Source organism: Carica papaya, chromosome 4, assembly GCF_054855325.1.
Source record: "Carica papaya isolate Zhongbai chromosome 4, ASM5485532v1, whole genome shotgun sequence".
Classification (NCBI taxonomy): Eukaryota; Viridiplantae; Streptophyta; class Magnoliopsida; order Brassicales; family Caricaceae; genus Carica; species Carica papaya.
The window spans coordinates 3,411,522-3,434,214 of record NC_142312.1 but is presented as its reverse complement, the minus strand read 5'-3'; the positions used below and the strand labels follow the sequence as shown (position 1 = coordinate 3,434,214).

Here is a 22,693-nt window from a genome sequence, read left to right as displayed (position 1 = left end):
AATTTGTATCTATTAAATTATTTAGTGGTGTAAATTAAATTAATTTATTATATTTTTATGTAAAATAAATATTTTGTAATTAAAATGTTATAATTATTATTATTTTTTTAAAATAACAATATTATATATATATATATATATAGAGAAAGAGAGAGAGAGAGAGAAATCATGATTATTAAACTATAAATCACATGTGTTGATGTGATTCATTAGTTTGTTTCAATCCAAAAGTGAAGAAGAAAATGAAGGGTTTAAATCTAAGTCGTCTCTTTTTAGGGAAAGAAAAAGAGATATTATTTATATATATATATATATATGTATATATGTATATATGTATGTATGTAGAATTTACATACGTAAACATCAAAGTCTCACCCCTCACATGGACAAAACCCTATCCATCAAATTCTCAAAACACCCACTCAAGATTCTCTGTGTGGCAGTTTGGACTCCAAACTATCACATCTAAATTTTACTTTTTTTATTTTTTTATATATTTTTTTATTTTTCATAATAATTATATAATAAATTAAAATTTCAAAAAAAAAAAAAATGATGTTTACAAGACTCTTCTTTCTTTATAAATTTATTTTTTCTTTTTGGTTGGGTAAGTAAACATTTCAAGTCCCCACTCTAATTAAGGACCACCGTTTTCTTTTCCCTCTCCTGCCTAATTTCAATCCAAATTGCATAATAATTTCATATTCCACTCTGTGTATGTATATGCACTGAATATATATATATATATATCTATACACACACACACACACTCACAAAACAAACTAGCAGTTCAATAAGTACATATAATCAAAGTAAGTTGTATATTGTATAGTACGTACAGTACTACTCCTCCGATGCCCAATATTTTATCACAATATATATATATATATATATATATACGTGCGTGGGTGTGTGTTTCAATCAAGAAATGAACTCCACGTTTCCATATTATAAGACAAACTATATAGGGTAATATTCACGAAAAATTAAATACTTAAACAGAAAAAAAAAAAAAAAGATCTTTTCCCTTTCGAAAACGTATAAACAGCAAATTTGGTATACACAGAAAATTGACTGTAATGGCTGCATGTGATTTATATATATGTAGTGTGTATATATATATATATATATATATATGAATATATTATGTGGTGGGTTTTGTTTGTTAATTCTTGTCAATCCCCACACTAAAAAGTAGTATTAATGTTGCTATTGCCCTATATTCATTGACTTGCTCATCCTTGTGCCTAACTCACCTTTACATTAATTCCTATATATGTGTGTGTGTGTGTATACATATGTATATAATCGAAAAAAGCCCGTGACTTAGACAAAGTTCTGTACATATTTGATTTATCAAATCAAACTCAACGATGATGAAAAGAATTTGTAAGGATTTATGAAAACTGAATTTAGTTTGGTAATTTAAGTGTAGTTAATTTTCATAGATAAAAGTTGTGAGAATTATAAATGTATTAACCCTAATTTCAAGTTTAATTTACCCAAATAATGATAACAACTTCAAAGAAAACGTGTGAGGTTCAAACACACATACATATCTATGTGTGTGTGTGTGCGTACAACGTTCTTGATCAAGAGATTAATAGTTTATGTTTGGTAATTAATTAATTAATTAATCAATCAATAGTTCTTTATTACTAATTAAGTTTGCATGAATTATTTATAATTGAAAATATGTTAGTATATTCATCCTCGACTGTAAATTAAGATGATCGTGTATGTATGTATATGTGTTTGCATATTAATTGTTTTATGAGCTTGATGCATTTCACCCGGGGTTGAATTATTTGATTAATATATATATATATATATCACTATTGTGAAATATTATATTCATTGACGGGAATATTGGAGGTGATTAATTAAGAGATGCTTGTTGTCAATATATATTTTGATCACGGGCCATCATATCAATATGGTGGATAAACAAATAGCTGCAAAAGTCAAGTACTGTGAACACACATATATTTATATAATTGATATATTAGTTTTATAAAAATAATTAAGAATAAGATGTTTCCGATGACCATTTTGATTTTGATATATATATATATATATGTGTGTGTGTTTTGCAATGTCAATCATAAATAGAAGTATAATATTTCCTAAATTATTTTTTGCTATTTTTAGAAAAAAAATGGTACTGAAATATATATATGTTTTGAAATAATTTTAAAAGTTTAGTAATGAAAAATTGAATTATACCGTACTCAAATTCAATGATTATTTCATATAGTTTGAAATTAGCAAACACAATAATTTTTGAAGTTGTCTCGATTAGACAAGCAAAGCACAAAAACCATCCAATAAAAAACCCCTTGTCTCAAATTCCATGGTGAAAGTGATGGCACCGCCCAAAATAGTAATATGGCAACATCAAGCTTTATTACCACCTTCTTTTTTATAATTAACGCCACTAAAAAAGCCTTTTAAGTTTCTTCTCTCTAATGATTCACATTTTTTTTTTCCCCCAATTATTTTATGCAAAATATTCATATTGGGTGGTCCAAAATTTTATAAAACATCTTGATTTACTGTAGAGAACGTAGATATCATCATGCCATATTTGAGGCTAAAGCAATTTACTTTCTCTATTTTTTGCTGCTTATTTTTATGGGTAATTTCGGCTGCTTGATTCCAACCCCCCCATTAGCTCAAACAAACTAATGGTTTATTAAGAGAATATATTTGGATGGGCTGAATTTGGATGTGGCAGAAAAATTATTGTTCGTACAATTTGTATACATATATGTGTATACATCTGTATGTCTTTTTATTTATTTTTTCATGTACCGTGCAATTCAGATAATAGAAGAAAAAAAAAAAAAAACTAAAACCACAAAAAAGAAGACATATAATTCAATGGCATTTTAATTTATTATTATTATTATGAAATCTAAACAAGAAAACACGGCCAAATCAGCTTAAGAATATACCCTCCAGTAAAACAAACAGATGACAATGGGTTACAGCTAAAAGCTACATTTGGTAAAATTGCATTCGCCTAGGTAGGTTACATCTTTTTGATTGAGACATTAATCCACCCAGCCAAAGCCGAAAGGTGAACAGTACAGTGTCTCAAAAGCCTTTTTACACTCTCTTTACTAAACGCAATTCGGATAATATTGCTGTAAAAACCTGTTAAATTATAATTTTTAAACATTATTATTCTTTAAATATTCAAATTTAGCAGTTTTAAAAAAAATAATTACAGTCACATTATAATATCCAACTTACTACTGTATCACCCTACATTTCACTATCACCATAAACAATTAACATGAGCAATAAGTTTGTAACAGTACATATTAGTTCAATAAATATTGAATGAAGTTACAGAACTATCAAAAGATACAAAAACTAACGAAGCAAGTAATTTTTTTTTTTTTTTTTTGGGTTAAAAACCAAGCAAGTACTTGTAAATATGGTAGCCCACAATAGCATAGAATTACCCCCTTGGAAAAACAAAGTAATATGATAATAAATACCCTACTGAAGGCAAGTGTAACTTCTGATGCAAGATTTTCCAAAAACAGCATGTAATTTGGTTCAATCATTCACCTGTGGGATTAAGTCTATTGGATTTACAAACTGGAACCCTATGGTAAGGTAAAAGATGGTACGACAGGAACAAGTTGGATATTTGGACTCTCACAGCTCATCTAGTTTACACTCATGATAGATGAATCTTTCCCTCTGACATGCTCCCCGATTTAGGTCATACCCCATCAGTGGTTCTTGACAACACTGTTTGCTGCAGGGGGCTGGGGTCCACAGCAGTAAAAAGAAAATTACCACAAAAGTAAAATGAAATGCCATTTTTACCTAGGGCCAGAAGAAGCACGAGGTTTTCCCTTTATAGAATTCAAGTGCTGGGTGACAAATATAACGCCCATCACTACTAGGAGACAACCAACTAGCGTGCTGAAGAAGAGAGCACCTGGCTGTCTAGTCTGGACAAAACCGTAAACGCCATTTGACGTCATGAGAATGAGATCAGTAAGGCCATCATTTGAGAAGTCCTCGCAAATAAGGGCATGGGTAGGAGATGCCGGGAGATCAATGGTTGTCAATACACTTCCTCCGCGGGATATGACTACGGCTTCTTGATCTCCTCCAGCAAGTATCATTTGCTGATTGTCGTGTACACGCAAAGAAAACGCCTTCAGCGTGGGGACTACCATGCCTCCTTCCATCATTCCTGCTGGAGAAGGAAGGTTGGACCATGTTGCATCAGTAAAAATCTGCCACTGCCAAACAGCATCATGGCCATGCAAGCCAGGGGAATATGCTGTTACCTGAAAGAATTGGCACACTGGTAAGGCCCCAACACATAAGCAGAGAAAGGACTTTAATATCCAAGAATTAAGATCAATGTGTTCCAAGACCATTAATATGTAATCCCACTTCACGTTGATATAAATGTGATTGATATAAATGTGGTTTTTGACGTTTAATAAAGTAAATGAAAGTTTCAAACAAATAATGACTGCTTAGTCCTGTATATTTTGGTATAAGTAAGATGGAAGTGAGAATTTAATATTAATATTTAATACCCATCACAAGGGAGAATTTTTATGTTGTTCCTTGAATGAAGGTATATACGTCCAAATTCAAGATAGATTAAACAGATAGATCAAGATTAGAACCATACCTCCCCCCGATTTGTTAAGAAGATAACATCACCGTGACTCCCCTTACGATGCCTGTGCCCATCATCTCTAGGTACGAGAATCGGTGTTGCAACCTCCAAAGAAGAGACGTCCTGAGTTCTACCAAAATGTCTTGCAAACTCCCCATGCTGGAATAAGTTAAAGGGGGAATGATGACATATGGAAGCATTGAAAAGTTGTTCGCGTACTGGTACACCAGAGGTTGCCACAGCCCAACAAGGGCGCAGCACTTCCATTGATCCACTAACAACGGTCTGTTCAGCACCATTTCCCCCAACAGCCTGAAGAGAAAGGAACATACTGCCCATTATAATTAACAAGCCAAAACTTCTACCAAGTTTTGCACCTATTTTTTTCAAATGTTGTGGAGCAGTTTGGACTAAAGAAACAAACATGCACCTGAACATGATCTAGTACTCCATCTCCATTAATATCAGCATGAAGTCCACCCTCTTGTAGATGAAGCTGATGAAAGCAGTAATTATTACATTACAAATCGAATTATCAGTCAATATTACAGCAACATAAACTCTGATCCACACCCAGAATCATGGAGTAGTATATAATGAAAACATGTTCAAATTTCCCATACATGAAAAAGGTAAACATCTACGAGCAAGATATAAGTATGCTGTTAGCTATGCACAGTCATTCTACAAGAATAAGAGTAAACTATTAATATGTAATTGCTCTTAATATTATGTTGAAAAAATAGCACTTGGTATTAATAAAGATACCTATAACAAGAATTTGAAAACTAAGAATGTGAAAATTAACTATGTAAGAAACTCACCTTTCTTTTTGAAAGTATAAGAAACTAACTCTATAACTTGTTTTAGATAAACTGAAGCAAGTGAAACACTTGACAAGTCCTATGGATCATCATGCATAACAAGCTCAACCTACATCTTGACAAGTCTGAACTCTGAACAAAGATTTGAACATTGGCTTAATTAAACAAAGAGCACATATCAAATGTCTGTTAAACAGGAAAACAACTTGTCACCAACTTCGATGAAAAAGCAACAGCTTCAGCTATGGATCAATTATTAATTGAACACCTCAATAAGCTTGGGCAAACCCAGTGCAAATAACTTGCTTGAAGACAAAACAACTTATCAGAAACTCTTTTTTCCCCTAGTGTTTTTGAGCAAATCAGGGAAACTAGCTTTTTCTACTTTGAGCAACAAGCTTGAAAGGTTCATCAACTTTCATGGGACCATTAGCTTTTTCCCCACTCCCCTGAGCATTAAGCTCCTTAAGGTCACAACTTATCACAAACTTCCTGAACCTGTCAGATGCTTTGCCCAAAAAGTTCCTTTTCAGTCAAGTCATTTTATGTTTACATCAGCCACCCCTCTCCGTGTCGTTCCCTTTTCTCATGGAAGCAGATTTGGTGGAAAAATGCTTCTCTTAGAATTAGTTTTTTTTTTGCTTGAGAAGCTGCCTGAAGGTCTATCCTGACTATTAATAATCACATCAAAAAAGTTATGGTGAATGATTGTGTTCTATGCAAGAATGCTGTGAAGACTCTTTTGTCGACTATGATCTTGAATCTCCTCAAAGTGCATTGGTCCATCCCTGTTTATATCCTTCCCTGTTTATAGCTTCTGCAGTCGCTAAGAGACTTGAGGCTATTCAGTGTGATTGCTTATGGTGTGAATCTGTAGCAGAAAAAGTATCACTCTGGTGGTATGGATTAATGTCAAACAGCCCTTGAAGAGAGATTGTTTTGGGGATCAGATCAGTCTCTTCAACAAAGCTTTACTAGCCAAATGACAATAAAGATTTATGACCAGTAAGCTAGTTTTGGAACTTCCTAGAGCTACATTCAGCTGAAACTCGGATGGTTGGCAACCTAACTTGGAAGGCTTGGTCATAGTCCGTGGAGACGTATTGACGAGAATTCAGACTTGGAAAAGCTTCCTTAGATTTTGGGGTAATACTTGGTGCTCTGTAGAATGTTTTTGGAAAGACTCTTTCCCCACTATCTTCTCAGTTGCTAGTGTCTGGAGGTTAAAGTGCAGAATTGTTTTGCAGTGTTGAAGTGTACATTGACGAGGTCCAATGGAGTGTTTCCCTACTCCTAAACACGGATGATTCCTCAATGTTGTTTTGGAGAATTTTCCTTGGAAGAAAATCTGGAAAACAAAGGTTGCTCCTAGGACTGCTTTTGTTATGCCACTGAACTAGCTCAAAGGAGCAGGAAATTTGGGAGATTTTACAGCTGTGAAGCAACCCATGGTTATTTCTTCTTCTTTTTTTTTTTCTCGTAAAAGAAATACAACTATTATAATCCGCCTAGCAATAGTGTAGCACTCAAATATTTATAGGGTTTCTAGATATCCTGTCATGTCTAAAAAAATAAATAGAAATAAAATATCTCTTGCGAGTAGGATTCGAACTACATAAAAAATAATAAATCCATACTACCAACAAAGCTACTTTAGTAGTTCCTAAACAAGGTAAATATCCTCAATAATGCATAAAATATCATAATTACCAAAAATCCTTAACATAATATCCCAAAACCTATTGCACTGATAAGAACAAGAAACTAATTATACATAAACTAACTATATGGGCAGTGTCACATTATTTTCTTACAACAATTTATAACTAACAATACACAACAAGAAACGTACGCTTTTCCTTTCAAAAGAAGATTATAATAGTAATAACCTCACAAGGAGTTCAAATAAGTGAATCAAATATTTAATAAATTAAATTTCAAATCCTATTAAGTTTTATTCTTACAATAAAAAAGAGGAGAGATTAAAGGATTTACTCGGCAAACAGTACGTCCAGAAGCTAAATGAACAGCTTCAATCCCTTCCTTTTGATGAGCAACAACAACATTAGGTACCCACCAGAGCTGAGTGTAATTTGTTATGGTTGGAATATACTGTGCTGGCTGTATCAACAAATAAAATCGGTGATCAACCATTACTCATAAACTACCCACAATAAAATTTCATGATCATTACTCAAACACTTATAAGCATGGTACTTAAGAAATGAAGTACTCAGTCAGCTGCACTAACAAATTTTCAAGCATTTCTCAAGTAAGCTGTCCACAACCAAGTTGGTGATCATTACTCAAAACACTCATAAGCATGGTACTTAAAGAAATACAAAATGGGAAACCATTTGGTTAGCAATGGTTTTAGAGACTTTAGACACTTTCCAATGAAAATTTTAAACTTTTACTCCAATGGAAATTTGCATGCTTTTCTTTTTTTTTTCTCTCCCATGTGAAAACGCCAGGAGATGACCACTCAGGCTCAAGGCTCCGGTCCTTTGCAGAGTATTCAAGATACACGAAGATAAACTTTTATGCAATATGCTAAGAATTATGCACTGAAGAGAACAATAAGCTGTGGTTGGGAAGTGGTATGAGACATGTAACAGAAAGCAGAAATGTAAGATTATTAGCATAACTTTGAAAAAAGTATTTGTCATAGAAAGCAGAAAGAAACTGAGGGATCTGCACAAATGCTAGACTATAAAGATGAGAAAGTAGGTGAAGAAACGACATAAAAACATAAGATGCCATATATTGTCCAGATAATCCAGGTGCCAATCAGGTGGAAAACTGCTTAACAGCTTGGCTATCATTATTATCAAATCTTCTGGAAAAGCATGCAAGTAGTAACGTCTTTAACCTTGTTATATTTTGCTGAACCCGCATATTTTGCTGCTTTCCCAATCAAGTTCGAAATTTTTTTGGTTGAGTCCTTCCCTGGAGGATGGTTGTCTTCAGGCTTGTGAAAAGGGTAGTTTGAACTCTTTCCAGCCATTTTTTTCACTGCTTTCCTTTTGTGCCGCCTAAAATGTGCAAGCTTCAATACAGTATCCTCTCTCCTGTCCTGATAATTAGATACCATAGCTAAATAAATCCAGTTAAAGCAAATGGCATAGAAATCATGTATTTTGCTACACTTACCCAGTGATGTGGCATAACTCCAAGGATTGATTCCCTAAACTCCCTGCATTCAAACTGAAGTATAGAATTGTCTTAGGAAACTTATTTTTAGGAAAGATCCCATCACTCCATAAAAATATGTTTAAAAGCATATGATTAAAATGTAACAAGTAATAAAAACCCATCTATGTAAAGTTATGAAAACTTACGATCCTTTCAAGTATATGACAGAAAATAGCATCTTAAAAAGGGAGGAGGGGAGTGGTCGGTGGAAGAGATCAAGATATGATATTTGAAAAACAAGAACACAAAGCAGTAGAGAAGGATTGAGATATGACCTGTTCACTCAGGAGAATATTACATTAATAAGTCCATCTCAATATAACAAAGAGAATAACAGAGCTTCTTGAATGGCCTTAAAGCATACCTCTCCAGGGTGACGACTATTCAAAGCGTGCACATCGAGCTTGTAGTTATGCTGGGGAATTAACTGGGCAGAATCTGATTGCTTGGCCTCAATGTTCTAGACCAACAAATTATATTAAATCTGATCAGAATGGTAATGCCATCTTGCTAAAGACCTCACTAACACAGAATGTGTCATAACTCAAAAGGGAAAGACCACTATGTGTATCAAATTGCATTATGGAAAGTTATTGAAAAAAGCACATTAAAAAATGGGGAAAATAGATTACCTCATTCTTTCTGCTCCATCTAAGTACACCAGTTCGACCAGCAAATGCATAAAATGCAAAATGACGCAAATTCATACCTCCAGAGTTCTCAGAAGCCTACATCAGCATTAAGCAGAAGTTAGAAATATAAGAATCATGAAGGGTAAAGACAAACATGGCTGCAACTTATCATTCAGTACAACAATTTTAAAAGAGTATGAATGGGAAAAATAAGAAGAAGAAGAAGAAGAAGAAGAAGACGACAGTGTAAACATGCAGAGTGAAGAAAAAAGTAAGAAACGAAGAGGAAGAGAGAAGTAAATTTATAATTTACAAAGACAGATACAATTACAAACTTTCCACCCAATGAAAGACAATTTGACAGATATATAACTCATGCAAACCAGTAATTTAGGTTAGGCTTACATGCAGAAGTTGAAAGAGCTCACATGAGATAGCAACCAGAACAAGTTTCACTATTAAACAACAGTACCTTGAAGATTTATATAAATTCTTTTCAGTGAGACCAAACAAGCCTAGTTACAGCATGTTTATACCTCCTTTTCATTGGCACTTCTCCTATGCTGCTCAGCACTTCGTTCTGCCATCCCAATTTCTTCAAAAGGATCCATGTAAACCTAAGATGGAAATAGATGTACTTGTAAGCACAACAAAGAGGAACAATATCAGAAATTTTAATTAGTTTTTTTATGCAAAGAGGGAAAATAGAGAGAAATTTCAATTAGCTCTGTTATGGAATCTAAAAGAAATAGTTAATCACAGGAAGTATATGCTTCAAAGAAATGCTGTTTCTACCAACCTGCAAATGTTAAAGACCAAATTCGTATTTTCTTATAAAAATATACAAATATAAATGATTAAGAATTAGTCAATTAGTACACGGGATTTGTTAAGAAAATAAATGAACAATACGATTCATTTCAGTCTAACATGTTGCTGTCACGAATCACATGCCTAATTTACTACTAATTGAGCAACAAACACATAATTGACATCCTTCAAAGCAACCATCAAATCAGGTGTGCTGGCCATTTCATACAAGCATCTTGCTGTTCCGTCATTCCTATGCTTCCTCATTTCTTAATTACCATTCTCCAGAACAGGACATGTAACAAGATCTTAGATTCTTATGCCTGCAGTTACCATCAAAATTTTGTTTGCTTCACTGTGAATAGTCTGAAAAATAGATGCATCATGTAACTCCATAACACAAATTGGCAACATCACAAGTATTCATATAAATGATGGTACTAAATTCCAACCAAACCCAAGTGAGAAATCCTGAAACATACATGTGGCTGAATCTCCATCCTCCCACCAACAATGATCAATCCCGAATCCCCATGCTTCAAGGTGTAATTGCTTATTGAGATTGCAATCTCCCTATGGTGAGCATTATGTGGAAAATCCTCCTGTTGAAAATAATAATCCATAAGGAAATCTGAAAGAAGAGTAAAGGATTGTAAAACCAACAGAAAAAATATCATCCAAACGAAGACCGAACACAACTTTATGGCGCACTGACCTGCAAATTTGTTTCCCATAGCTTTTTAAGGTTGTGATCAAAGCACATAACAGACCAACCAGAGGTAACAACAACCAGAACCTGCTTCTGAGGTTGTCCCTGCTTATAGACTCGATCAATAACACCTGTAGCCATGGCCACAGGACGTCTCCCAGAAGCAACACGGATCTTATCAGGCAACAGGGTCACCTCCGCAAGCACACGTGCTTCACTGAATCCTTCGTCCACGCGCCTACTGTGAGGCTCCAGTACCTAACATATTAAGCACCAATAAACATACAACTAGAAAAATCACAATGCAAATGAAGAAGGAAGCATAATCCATCAGCTAGCAAAGCTTGATATTCCCAATAACATTCTACAATTCAATGATATAAAATTTGCAACAAGCAGAACTGTAATGACAGAGCATAATAGCATCGTACAACCAGACGGCATAGATTCTAAAACCGAAATGAGAAAACGAGAAGTATGAATAACGGACCTGAATTTTAGCATCGTGAGTAGCAACCAGGACTTCCTTCTTTCCGTCACCGTTCAGATCAGCGACGAGAGCCGGTGGGAGACGATCACCTTCGTATTTAATTGGGTACTCATCGGACAAATGGAACCACGCCTCCCGAAATGAAAAATCACCTTCGTGCTGAAGAAAAAATTAACCAAAACTAATATAAAAACGCAATAGAACAATTAACACGAAGTTTGACGCGAGTGCAGAAATGAATATATAAAGTTTGACACGAAATGCTACGAGAAGCAAACCAATTCAAGAGAAATTAAAATTCTAGGGTTTACTGATGGATTTATGGCATGCAAAGCTGTGAAAGTGACGAGAATTCGAGAGAACGAAACCTGAAGAGAGAAGAAAATAGCGAAAGCAGAGAGCATGAGAATGGCTAAATCTCGCTTCCTCATGTTGAAGTTCGCCTTTCTCGCGCTTTCCGACTAAGAGTTTATTGATCAATTGCTGGCTCGCATCAGATTAAGTACTGCCAGTGATCTCCGCAGTCGGCGATGAAAGAGAGAAGCTAGAGGAGAGTACCAGTTACGAGGGCTCGAGCGCTTGAGACTACTGCTGTATTAGGACTGGGGAGCCAGTCGAGGAACGACTTCGATGCTGCCTGATCCAATGTTTTCTTTTTGTTTTTGTTTTTTTTTTTTCTTTCTAAATTACAGTTTTAACTTGAAAAATGTTAAAACTAATTTTCTAAAAATTACCATTTATTTTTCGAAAAATAATATTTTTCATCCTTATTTCTTACTGAAAAAATTTAACACTTTAAAATTTCTAAAAATGAAAAATATGTATATTTATGAGAATTTAACAGTTTTTCTTAAAGCTAATTTTCTTTTAATTAAAACATGGTTTAAATTATTAGTCTGTAGACATTTTGAATTTTTAACGTATTTTTTTTCTTCTTTTACTAGAAAAAAAAAAAGAGTACAAACTTGAAAATCAAATTATAAATTGACGATCATGCAGAATTTAAATTTTAATTTTATTATGTTGATTTAAATCCTTATTATTAAATTATTTTAATTTTTTCATCTCATTAAATTGTTTGATTAAGTATAATTTGACCATTTATCTACGACTAGTATTCGTAGGAAACCGTAAATCTTAAAAACCCAATTAACTTTTTTTATGCATGTATATAGTTTTTATGCATATATTACATAAATGTGTCTTTGTGTATTCGTATATGTATATCTCTAAAGGAAAATAGTAAAAGAAAACAACCTAATCATGATTGAGATTAATGTAAAAATAGTAAAAGATGAAAATCTTAAAATAATAAAGAAATATTTTAATTAATTCCTATAAAATTTCTTTTATAACTGTGCGTCTGCTTATACAGCTATATACATATAAGTAACTACATATAAATATAGATTAGAAAATGTTCCTATATATTATATATACTAGAAAATGAAACTATACAAAACACATGACCGCGCACCAAAATTACTCAATACTTCTTTTCTCTCTCTTTTTTTTTTCTCTTATCAAACTTTTAGATTTCCAAATTTTGCCAAAAAGAGACATTTAGCTGAAATAGGTGAGAACCTGACCCAACCAGCTATACATATCATCAATTCTTGCGAGGCATTTCTGCAAGACCCAAACCAGAGATTGAACAAAGATCATCAAGGTAGGTATTTCTGAAGGCTGTGTTCTACAGAACCTTTCTAGTTTGTTGCTTCATCAGCCTCTCCATCTCCCTCTTTTTCATGTGCGCAGCAAGCTGCGCACACTTCCTTTTGGCTTCCTCCAATTCATTTTCCAATTTCTCTATCTATTTCATTACAATAGTTAAAAAGAAAAAAAAAAAAAAAAAAAAAGATTCAGTCATCAAATTATTAGTAGTTGAAGACTCCTACTTGTCCGAATAAGTTAAACTTACCGTATGTTTCAACTCAGCCTCCTTCTGCACATTTTCCTCACACCTGTTAAGGTAGACAAGAATCTAAGAAAGTGTTCATTGGCAAAATAGATAAGCTAAGTAGAATTTAAACAATTTAGTCCTAAATTAAGGTAAGCACCTTCACTACCATTACATTACATTGCTTCATTTCCTATTTCCTTTGTTAAATTCCCAGTTCTAATTCTTATACTAGTCTTGCACATATAGTTACAATATAGTTTGTCATTTTAGTTAATATTATTCCCAATTTGAATTTCTTGGCAGTAGTAGTTCAATTATCAATTTGGAAGGTCAGAGTTCAATTCTCACAGTCAACTCATTTAATGAGAGATGGTAACTCAAACACCAAAAAATTATATTTTAGTTATACATATTAAAACTAATATAGGAACCAAAAATTGACCAACCAAACACAACCTTAGATCTATTAAACACAAATCTAACGAACTTTTTTTATAATTATCTAAGTATAAGCAGAACCAAGTTACAGTCTATCAGTAACTAACCAAGTTATCTTAGAACCTATCTATTATACAGACAATCTTCAAATGGAAAAAAATTGGGAATGAGAGAAAGAGACCAATTGCTGCCTGTTGGGTAAGAAACCAGTTTAACTTAACATTTTGCAGATTATTGGAACAAGACATGCGAACCTTCCATTCAAAATGATAACAATAGAACCCAAATTTAATTATGCACCCAACATGGAAGTGGTTGATATACAAACTGTCTAATTTGTATGTAGTATACGTACCTCATGAAAAGGTTGATGTTCTCTTCACATATCTGTTCAACCGATAAGGGCACTGGATCTTCTTCAGATGTGACTTCATTAAGAAAGACCTGCAACAAAGTGGTGCTCAGCAACAAAGTGAGTCGAATAGCTTAGTCAGTAACTAAATCATTATTCAGCATTGCTGGGAAAAGGAAAAGCCTGCCAGAATAAAAGCCAAGAACCATAGACATCACACATATAGAAATAAATGAAAAAAGAAAAAGCTCCAATTAGACATCTGCGCTTGTCAACGGTATCGAAGAGATGTCTCTTCCCCAACCACCCCCAAGGAAAAAGAATTTTTATATGATAGTAATAAAGAAGTAGAGTTCACCCAGCACTTACAGGTTCAAGTGTGATACTGGGAGGAAAAGCAGTTAAACTATTTCCAGCATGCTCATTTCTTAATTTTTGTGTTAGATTTGATGGAAGGCCAACAATAGGTCGATTAAAATGCACTTCTTCTTGGATGACAGCACAACTAGTATTCTGTTGGTTGGGCTGCGGCTTATGCCCAACATGAGATTGAGCAGGCAGACCTTTTTGTGTATTTTGTGCACTGGAACCCAGTGGCTGATATCCAACCAAGTGACAATGGTCCTTCCTGTGTTGTCCAGAAAATTTATCACGTTAAAACAAGGGCACATTCTAAAGACACAAATCTTTAACAGGATATGTAAGGTCACTCACTCCACAGAAAAGGGCTGAAATAATGAGATGAGACTTCGTATCTGATAACTCTACAGAGACTAATTGGCAAATCTCCAAAAAAACTACATTTAGCCATCTCTATGAACATGTTTATACGGATAAAACCACATTTGAGCACACAAAAAAAGATACATATATTGAATAATTGGTGACAAACAACCCGCTTCTAATTGCATTTTTTAGCTAATTCTAAAATTAATAACTATGATTCAAGTTTAAGAATGCAGACAAACCATCCTTTTATTAGATGGTTAGTACTTTAACCTCTCTATCCGAGGGTGAGTTCGAGCACTGAACTGTATGTCCCTTGTTATAGGGTAACTGATTAAGAAAAGTTCAAGAATGAAGGATGATCCCCTAGATGCACCATCCTTGAATGCCTAAATAAGTCAACATTTGTCAGACGTGAAAGAATGAAAAATAAAGTGTCTAAATTGACAGGTACTAGTTAGATATATATTCATTATGAAGCCTGTTTAGATGCAAATAGACTTTCCATGAAAATCATAGTCCTTGAGCTTCTATGATTCAGATAAGTAGCAGAGGATATGATCACAGCAAGAGAGAGAGAGAGAAGTTTAGAAAAAGGAATGTACACCAACAGACCAGTATTCCATAATCATTTGCTTCAGCCTTGATTCCAATCGGACAAAGAGTGATGACCTCTCAAAATCCTGCTTGTCATGTGCTGGTTCTATAAAATTTGCTTCAAGAACTCCTATACATGTGAAAGTAATAACTGAAGCCTGAGAAGAAGAGAAAAGAAAGAAATTGACACCGGAAATCTAGAAGAAAGAGATCATACCAACGACACCATGCCCCTTTGAAGAACCATCAGCAGTGACTTTCCAGAAAGGCTGCAACAATGCCAGCAGAATAACAAAATCAGTAGGTAGCTGCTTCACAGGTACATGACAGGAAGTACCCCCCTTAAAAAACCAGCATTAATTTTGCAACATTTGAAAATTTTAAAGTTGATTAAAGAAGTTGCTAAGGACAACAAAAAAGATTTGAATATGCATTATTTAATGATACTGGTATAACCACCATTTAACCAAACTTCGAGTATGAAACCTTCATATGCGTACCCACTAATTATGGTGAAGGCACCCAAAAATAACATCTATATATGAAAGTATAGAAAGTGATGGGACACATTTACATTTTGTCACGATAATATTAATTGTTGCATTTTGCCACCATGTGGTTCTTTCTTTGTTTTCCTCTTACAATTTAATGAAAATAAGCCATCTTTTTTTTCCCTCTAGAATACAAAACAAAAAGGAGTATCACACACAAGGCACCCGGTGAAGCTGTCCATATACAAAGATAATTTACAAGAAAGGGAGAGAATATATATATACACACACACACACACACACACACACACAATAGAGTCTTCTCCATTTGTGATAGGGTGACCTTCAGAAAATATTTAGGGTCCGAAACCAGAAATTTGTAATCCAACGAAAAGGAGAAATGAACGCCTTCAAAGGCCTTTTTGTTCCACTCTCATAAAGGTATAATGCAAAGGATTGCTGAGGGGACAATTTTGAGATACTTGGATGCTAACACACTGTCCCAGGCCCATAATTCTGCAGAAATTGCCCCACCACCAGCTGTCCATTTTAAGTTGAGAAAATCTGAGGACATTTTTATAGGAGACGAAACTTGGCGCATTGAAGCAGGTGTGCAAGAATCTCTTCAGCCGTTTTAAATGAGAGAGAGCCATTCACCAAAAATTCTGCCTCTTCAGAATATCCAAAGTAAGGAAACTACACCAAATTTCTTCCAGCATGAAAATATGTGATTCTAGAGGAAGTCTTTAGTGATAATTTTGTTTCTCATCCATTTTAAGCCAAATGAAAGTAAAAAAAATTATATAATTATGTTTACATAGCGAAGTGGCTTAAGATAGACAAAATATATATTTCTTCTGAATATAGATATTTACATCTAATCTTGAAGGACCAATGGAGCAAAGCACAAGAGGCAGAGTTTTACACCAAGAAAAAAAATCGGATAGTATTAATATAGATAGATAACACCACTTATTTAAAAATAAATAAATAGATAACACCACCGAAAAGTGTTGTTTACATGGTATAAAATGAAATAAGGTCAATAAGATAATTACCCAGACAGACCTTAATAAGGCGATTTTTGTGATACACATTAAATCCACAAACTGGAAGAGAAGGTGCCTCTTTTATAAATCCAATGGTAGTTTCAGCAACAACCTAACCCAAGAGAAAAAGGAAGTGCTCTTATAAGATAGCACAAACCAATGTTACCCCTAAATTGGCAAAAAATGTACCAAATGTAAACTGTTAACCTTTGAAAGCAAATTCTCTGTTGAAAAGCACAATTAGAATAAGGTAGTGTTTACCCATGAAAATAAGCTCTGGCCAAATGTATGATGGAGAGATGTTTCCCAATTGATATGTAGTCATGAAATGACCACAGGTGCAGAATAATAAGCAATGTACAAGTGAACATTTAGAATAGACATGAGGAGCCGGAGTACAACAATCCATGGGGCAGAAAAAGAACAGTGGTGGATGATAAGCATAAACCATGTTTGTGTTCATATTCCTCGTATCTTCCAAAAAATTGCCAATGAATTTTATGTATGCTAAGAAGTATCATTTTGAAGTTCCAGCAGTTCCAAACACATTAAATGCTATTCTTTAATCCTCTAATTCTAGTTCTATTTAATTCTTAAACCTTAGTTACTTGGTATGTACAATATAGTAAATTTACTAAGTTAGTACATAATTTAAACTATATTTTTGTTTAGACAGTGAAACATACCTCTTTCAATACAGCTACTTGAGGCCTGTATTTCACAGTCTGTACATATTTCAGTTCATCTGCAATATTACACTGCTGTACAGGTTTCCCCCTTAGTATAATATTGAAATTCTTGAATTTTCTGAGGTACAATATGGAAGCATATGCCTAAGGAGGCAGGAAGAAGGAACGATTAGGACTCTGTTATGAGCAAAACTAACGACAATGAACAACACAAATCAACTTTTTACCAAAAGCACAACAAAAGGACCATATAAGACGAGTTCAGGAAGTTACCCTTAATGAGTACCGTAGACAGTAAGATACATGGGATCTGATTTCAACTACTCTTTTGCGTAACTTGTTACCATGACCATCATCTTCATCTCTCAGTCGGATATCCTATAACAATCGTTAACATTCAAATAGCATGACTAAGAGATATACTAGAAGTAAGTTCAGTTCCAATTAGCTGGCTCTGCAAAGATTATGTAATGCAGAAGACAATGCATATCAGAATACATTGTGAACATGCTTTCCAGAATCAAAATACTATGTACAGTTCATAGATGAAACGTACCTCATCATCATCATCAAAACTTAACTCATATATGCCTTCATCATTTAGCCACAAGTTGTAAATTATTATTTTGGTTCCATGCAATCCAATATCCTCAAACTGTCAAATATAAATCAGTTAATCAGGGAACAGACAGCAGAGAACAAAATGCTACTACATTGTCTCATATCTTAGTCATGCGACATTTCCACCTGCAGTCTTATGGATGAGGTCGTGGTGAAAATAATGGAAAAATTCATGTAACCATAATTGTTCAGAGTTAATCACATTTTTTTTTTAAGAATATCACTTGTTCCAACCATTTTGAAGTAATGTAATGGGGCAGTGCTCAAGTTCACATTGGGATAATTTGTTCTTTCATATCTCTACTAACTAGGGGAGTCCTATTCAAACAGAAAAGATAGTTTCAAGAACAATTTATTTCTGAAGTTCCAGAAACAATATACTCTACACTTCACAAAACCAAACAAAGTCTACAAACCTGTTGCATGAGTTCCTCCTTTGATGCAAAGGGAGACCACTCAAGGATGGTCTTCAGGTTAGAAGACCAATCATCGTGAGAGCCATAAACTATTGGTTCTGCCCAATGGCCAGAAATATCAAAATCAATCTGCAGAGGAAGCAAAAATATCACATCAAGTTCACCTACTCAGCCCCTCATCACCCTTCTCCTCTTCAATGAGAAGAAGGGAAGAGCAGGAGATCAGAAAATGAAAAGTTAAAAGTAAAAGAAGATGCATCACATAAGAGCATATAAATTACCATCGGAACAATAACATCATCCTGCCCTGTTTTTCGTAAAAAGGTATAAGATAGAAGTCCAACACTTTGAGTTGCTTTGCTAATAAAAGATTTCCACAAAAACAAGAAAGAAACAGAAGTTACTAAAAGCAAAGATTTGAACTCTGACAAGCAGCATATGGATGGATTTAGCACAAAGGTGAAAAAACAACAATGTCTCAGACAAAGCCTGTAGACAATAAAACAATGCACATCTGAAGTTCTAAAGAAGATAAACATGAAATGAGTGAATCTTTCCTAAATGATGTGAAGATTGGACATGAAGGGCTTCCCGTGTTTAGATATTATACGGAAAGATATGTGACCACAAAATAGGGAATAGGAGGAATTGGACCATGGAACCAGATTATTGATTGCATCCTAGAAAAGAAAGCGGATCATTCAAGCAACTGTGCCACCAAAAGATGTGTGACTAAGGGTTTGTGACTCACTAGACAAGACACACCTAAAGATGCGGATGGATAGGCTCAAGTATTATTTTAATAATCTGTGCATACCAATTCAGATAAGGTTTAACATAATCTACAACAAGTTTCTGTTCTCCTACATAGCCATGGTTGAAACTGTCTGCATATCACTAAATTCCTCCAAACATAGCCCTGCTTGACAACCTCCCGCTTGATACAGGGCCAAAAGCATGCAAAAATTATGTCACCATGATTCAGTTTAAGTTCATCAAAATACTGAGAGGATTTTTGGGATTACAAATAAGAATTATTAGTAAGAAGGTAAATGTTAAACTAGTTATATGTTCTAACAGAAAGTCAGGAATGTAGGACTTAGTTTTTCCTACTTAAATTTACATTTGAACACCTAAGAAGCACGTCGTTTATGTTGTTATCAAGTAAATAAAAATTGGAACAGAATGCTGAAAACTAAGTAACAACTATGTAATGTCAAACACCCTCCAAAATGCATATGGTCAAGGAATGATGAAAGAAATCTGGATAAAATACATAAAGTTATCTCAAAAAACTGAAGTGAAATTATTATTTCTATATAATCCGTAACTCGTGCAACCTTAATTATGCATGCAACTTATGACCAACATCATAGGTAGCAGATTCAGGTAGAGCGAAATAATACCTTCCATGTGTTGCTCGACTGAAAACAACTACATCAGCACCCAATCGCATGGTACTTGTCTTAAATCCATTACCATCTGGAAAAATAAGAACCCTTTGAGAATCAAGAGCAGAAGAAAAACAAGAAATATTCTCAGAGAGGATGTAAACAAACCAAGTTGGCCATAATTTTGGAACACTAGAAAAGTGGACGAGAGAAACAAAAGTCAGAGAGATGACTGAATATGCCTTATGACAGATGATCACACTGGTGACTAAGATCTCTCTTCCTCTTTATTAGACACTCATTCACATTGGTAATTAGTAATTCTCAGTTCTTAGTCAAAATATAAGTTCTATTTGTCAAAATAAAAATGTCAGTGCAAAAATGATAGTCATTCAAGTAGTCTCTCAACCATGACAGAGACAATAACACAATTTTGAAACCATGATGCGTTTGAACAAGCAAATGGCATTTGAAACAAGACAAAGCACTAACACTGTCCAATTGTTGTTTTTGACTTCTTTGATGAATAACCCAAGCTCATGCATTTCCTGATACCTTCGGGATCCATTCCCCCACCATCGTCTACAATAGATATCAAAAATGCCTATCATTCATTTATTATGAAAAACTAAGAAAACTACTAACCATAATTCAGATGTGAGAATTTAGGCATAGAAATACCAGACCTTGGAATAGTAAACCTGGTGAGTTATCTTTCACAATATCAATCTTATCCACCTTCACATAAGTTGCACCATTGTTTATCTGAATGATGAACAGACATACAACAAAATCAGCGTCTCACACCTTCACCAGAAAATTCAAAGGCAAATTAAAGAAATCAATTCATGTGTACATCCTGCTGCCCTGGAGTAAGAAAGAGGGTAGCATCAAGACAGTTGTTACTGGAAATAAAGAGAATGACATCCTCCAGGGATCAATCTATCTCATCAAATGATTTTGTGGACAGAGCACAGACACATTGAATCAACCCAAACACAACTATGTCACTTGAGGATAACAATTAACAACTAATTTTCAATCCTAATGGCCAAAAAGTGGGAAGACTTAGTGAGCTGGTCAACAATTATCCAAATGGCATCATGTTTTGAGTGTGCCCTAGGTAATCCTGTCACGAAATCTATTGTGATATATTCTCACTTCCACTCTGGAATTGATAATAGCTGAAAAAACTTATGACATGAAGGCACACGATACCTCATCGACAGCATTATCCAAAAGCTCGGCAATTGCTGCAAAGGGCAAACAAAGGAACAATCATTTCAAAATGGTGAATGCAACATTTTAATCAATATATGTCCATACAGATAATGGTATTCTCCATTTTTTTTCTGCTCAAGGGAGATCATGATTTCAAGTTTTCAAGTACTATAATTTCCCAAAAAAAAAAAAGATAAACAAATAAATGATCAATTCATATATTGAGAAAGTTCCTTTGACCTCGACTCAAAACAGCGTACCTCCAAAAGCCCATTTATGGGAGGTAGCATTAGAATGCAGAAACTTCGGGTGAACACGAGCATGCTCCAGTAAACCTGTGACCAACGAAACATAATACAATCACGATCACACATATACATGTACGAATATGGTACGGATACGTATACGGATAAGGGTAATCGTTAACCACGGAAAGATACGAGGATAAATGAAAGCAGAGATAAGACCTTGGGCAGGATCGTGTCTCGAGGTCGAACCGACGGAGTAAGCCCCGGCTTTCCAGAAACTTCGAGACTCTAGGGTTTCACCGGAAGGAACCAACGGCGTGATTGCTCGCGAATCCTCCTGCAATTGCGGTCTAGTTTGCGTCGCTGTTTTGGCCGTTGAAGCATTCGTCGGCGTTGCGGCCATTTCTAGTCCATCTTCATCATCGCTGAGATCAATATGCAGCACGGTAATGGCGGGTTTCCCTCTTCCGAGCGGCATTTTTACAAATTCAATTTTTGATAAGCTCGTTTGAAGTTCTAAACTGTGCGTTTAGTGTAGCTCGTTGTCCGCAGTCACGGATCAACAGTCTTTGGTTTAGACAAATGATTCGGATTCACGCCAACTGTAAATTTGCAGATAATCTCTCATGTGACTACGGTATCAAGTATATATATATATATATATATATATATTTACTGTATTATTTTATTTATGTATTTAACAAAAATATAATTTATAAATTACTAAATTATTAATTTTATCGAATTCATAAAAATATAACAACTTTAAAAAATCATTTGTTTGTACTTTTTATATTAATCAAAATAAAATTTTAGCGTAAATAAGTTTTTGTTATTTTATATTTATATTTTATTTTAAAGGTAATACTTTAAATACTTTTATTTTAGTATTAAATAAAAATTATAATGTAGAGAGAATTTACCCTTTTTTTTGGGTAAAATTAATAACAATGATTTATTACATATTATAATCTTAACTTATTAAGGAATATACCTTATATGGTGACTCTCACAACATCTTGAGTCATAAAATTATAAAATAATTAAGTATAAAACATATTAGAATGTATAAAATTGGTCATCTCCTCTCAAAATATAAGCTTAAGCTTATAAATTATTGAAAAAATGCCTACATAAAAGTTAAAAGAGTAAATGCGAATTTGGATTTGTGTTTCACTTCGAAATAATTTTTAAATAATATAAAAAAAAATGTCATATACTTTTAAAA

General features: G+C 34.1%; 2 protein-coding genes across 2 annotated transcripts; both read right to left on the bottom strand.

The window, feature by feature from the left end:
* Positions 1-3,543: 3,543 nt before the first annotated feature.
* LOC110822242 (FG-GAP repeat-containing protein) lies at positions 3,544-11,979 on the bottom strand. Its single transcript, XM_088217385.1, has 13 exons — positions 11,692-11,979; positions 11,324-11,482; positions 10,840-11,091; positions 10,607-10,726; positions 9,851-9,931; positions 9,315-9,410; positions 9,047-9,142; positions 8,641-8,694; positions 8,360-8,563; positions 7,483-7,608; positions 5,094-5,159; positions 4,676-4,975; positions 3,544-4,319 (listed from the first exon to the last, which is right to left on the bottom strand). The coding sequence occupies exons 1-13, from the start codon at positions 11,752-11,754 to the stop codon at positions 3,843-3,845; spliced, it is 2,094 nt and encodes a 697-aa protein (XP_088073511.1). The 5' UTR covers positions 11,755-11,979; the 3' UTR covers positions 3,544-3,842.
* A 647-nt stretch (positions 11,980-12,626) lies between these two features.
* Positions 12,627-22,097, bottom strand: LOC110822478 (protein MICRORCHIDIA 2-like). Its single transcript, XM_088217384.1, has 18 exons — positions 21,685-22,097; positions 21,478-21,552; positions 21,215-21,249; positions 20,683-20,761; positions 20,489-20,578; positions 20,012-20,087; positions 18,887-18,965; positions 18,606-18,734; positions 18,125-18,223; positions 17,842-17,946; positions 17,566-17,712; positions 16,899-16,991; positions 15,557-15,608; positions 15,358-15,469; positions 14,386-14,644; positions 14,020-14,108; positions 13,245-13,287; positions 12,627-13,136 (listed from the first exon to the last, which is right to left on the bottom strand). Exons 1-18 carry the CDS (start codon positions 21,941-21,943, stop codon positions 13,017-13,019), a joined length of 1,941 nt encoding a protein of 646 aa, XP_088073510.1. The 5' UTR covers positions 21,944-22,097; the 3' UTR covers positions 12,627-13,016.
* Between the last annotated feature and the right edge of the window lie 596 nt (positions 22,098-22,693).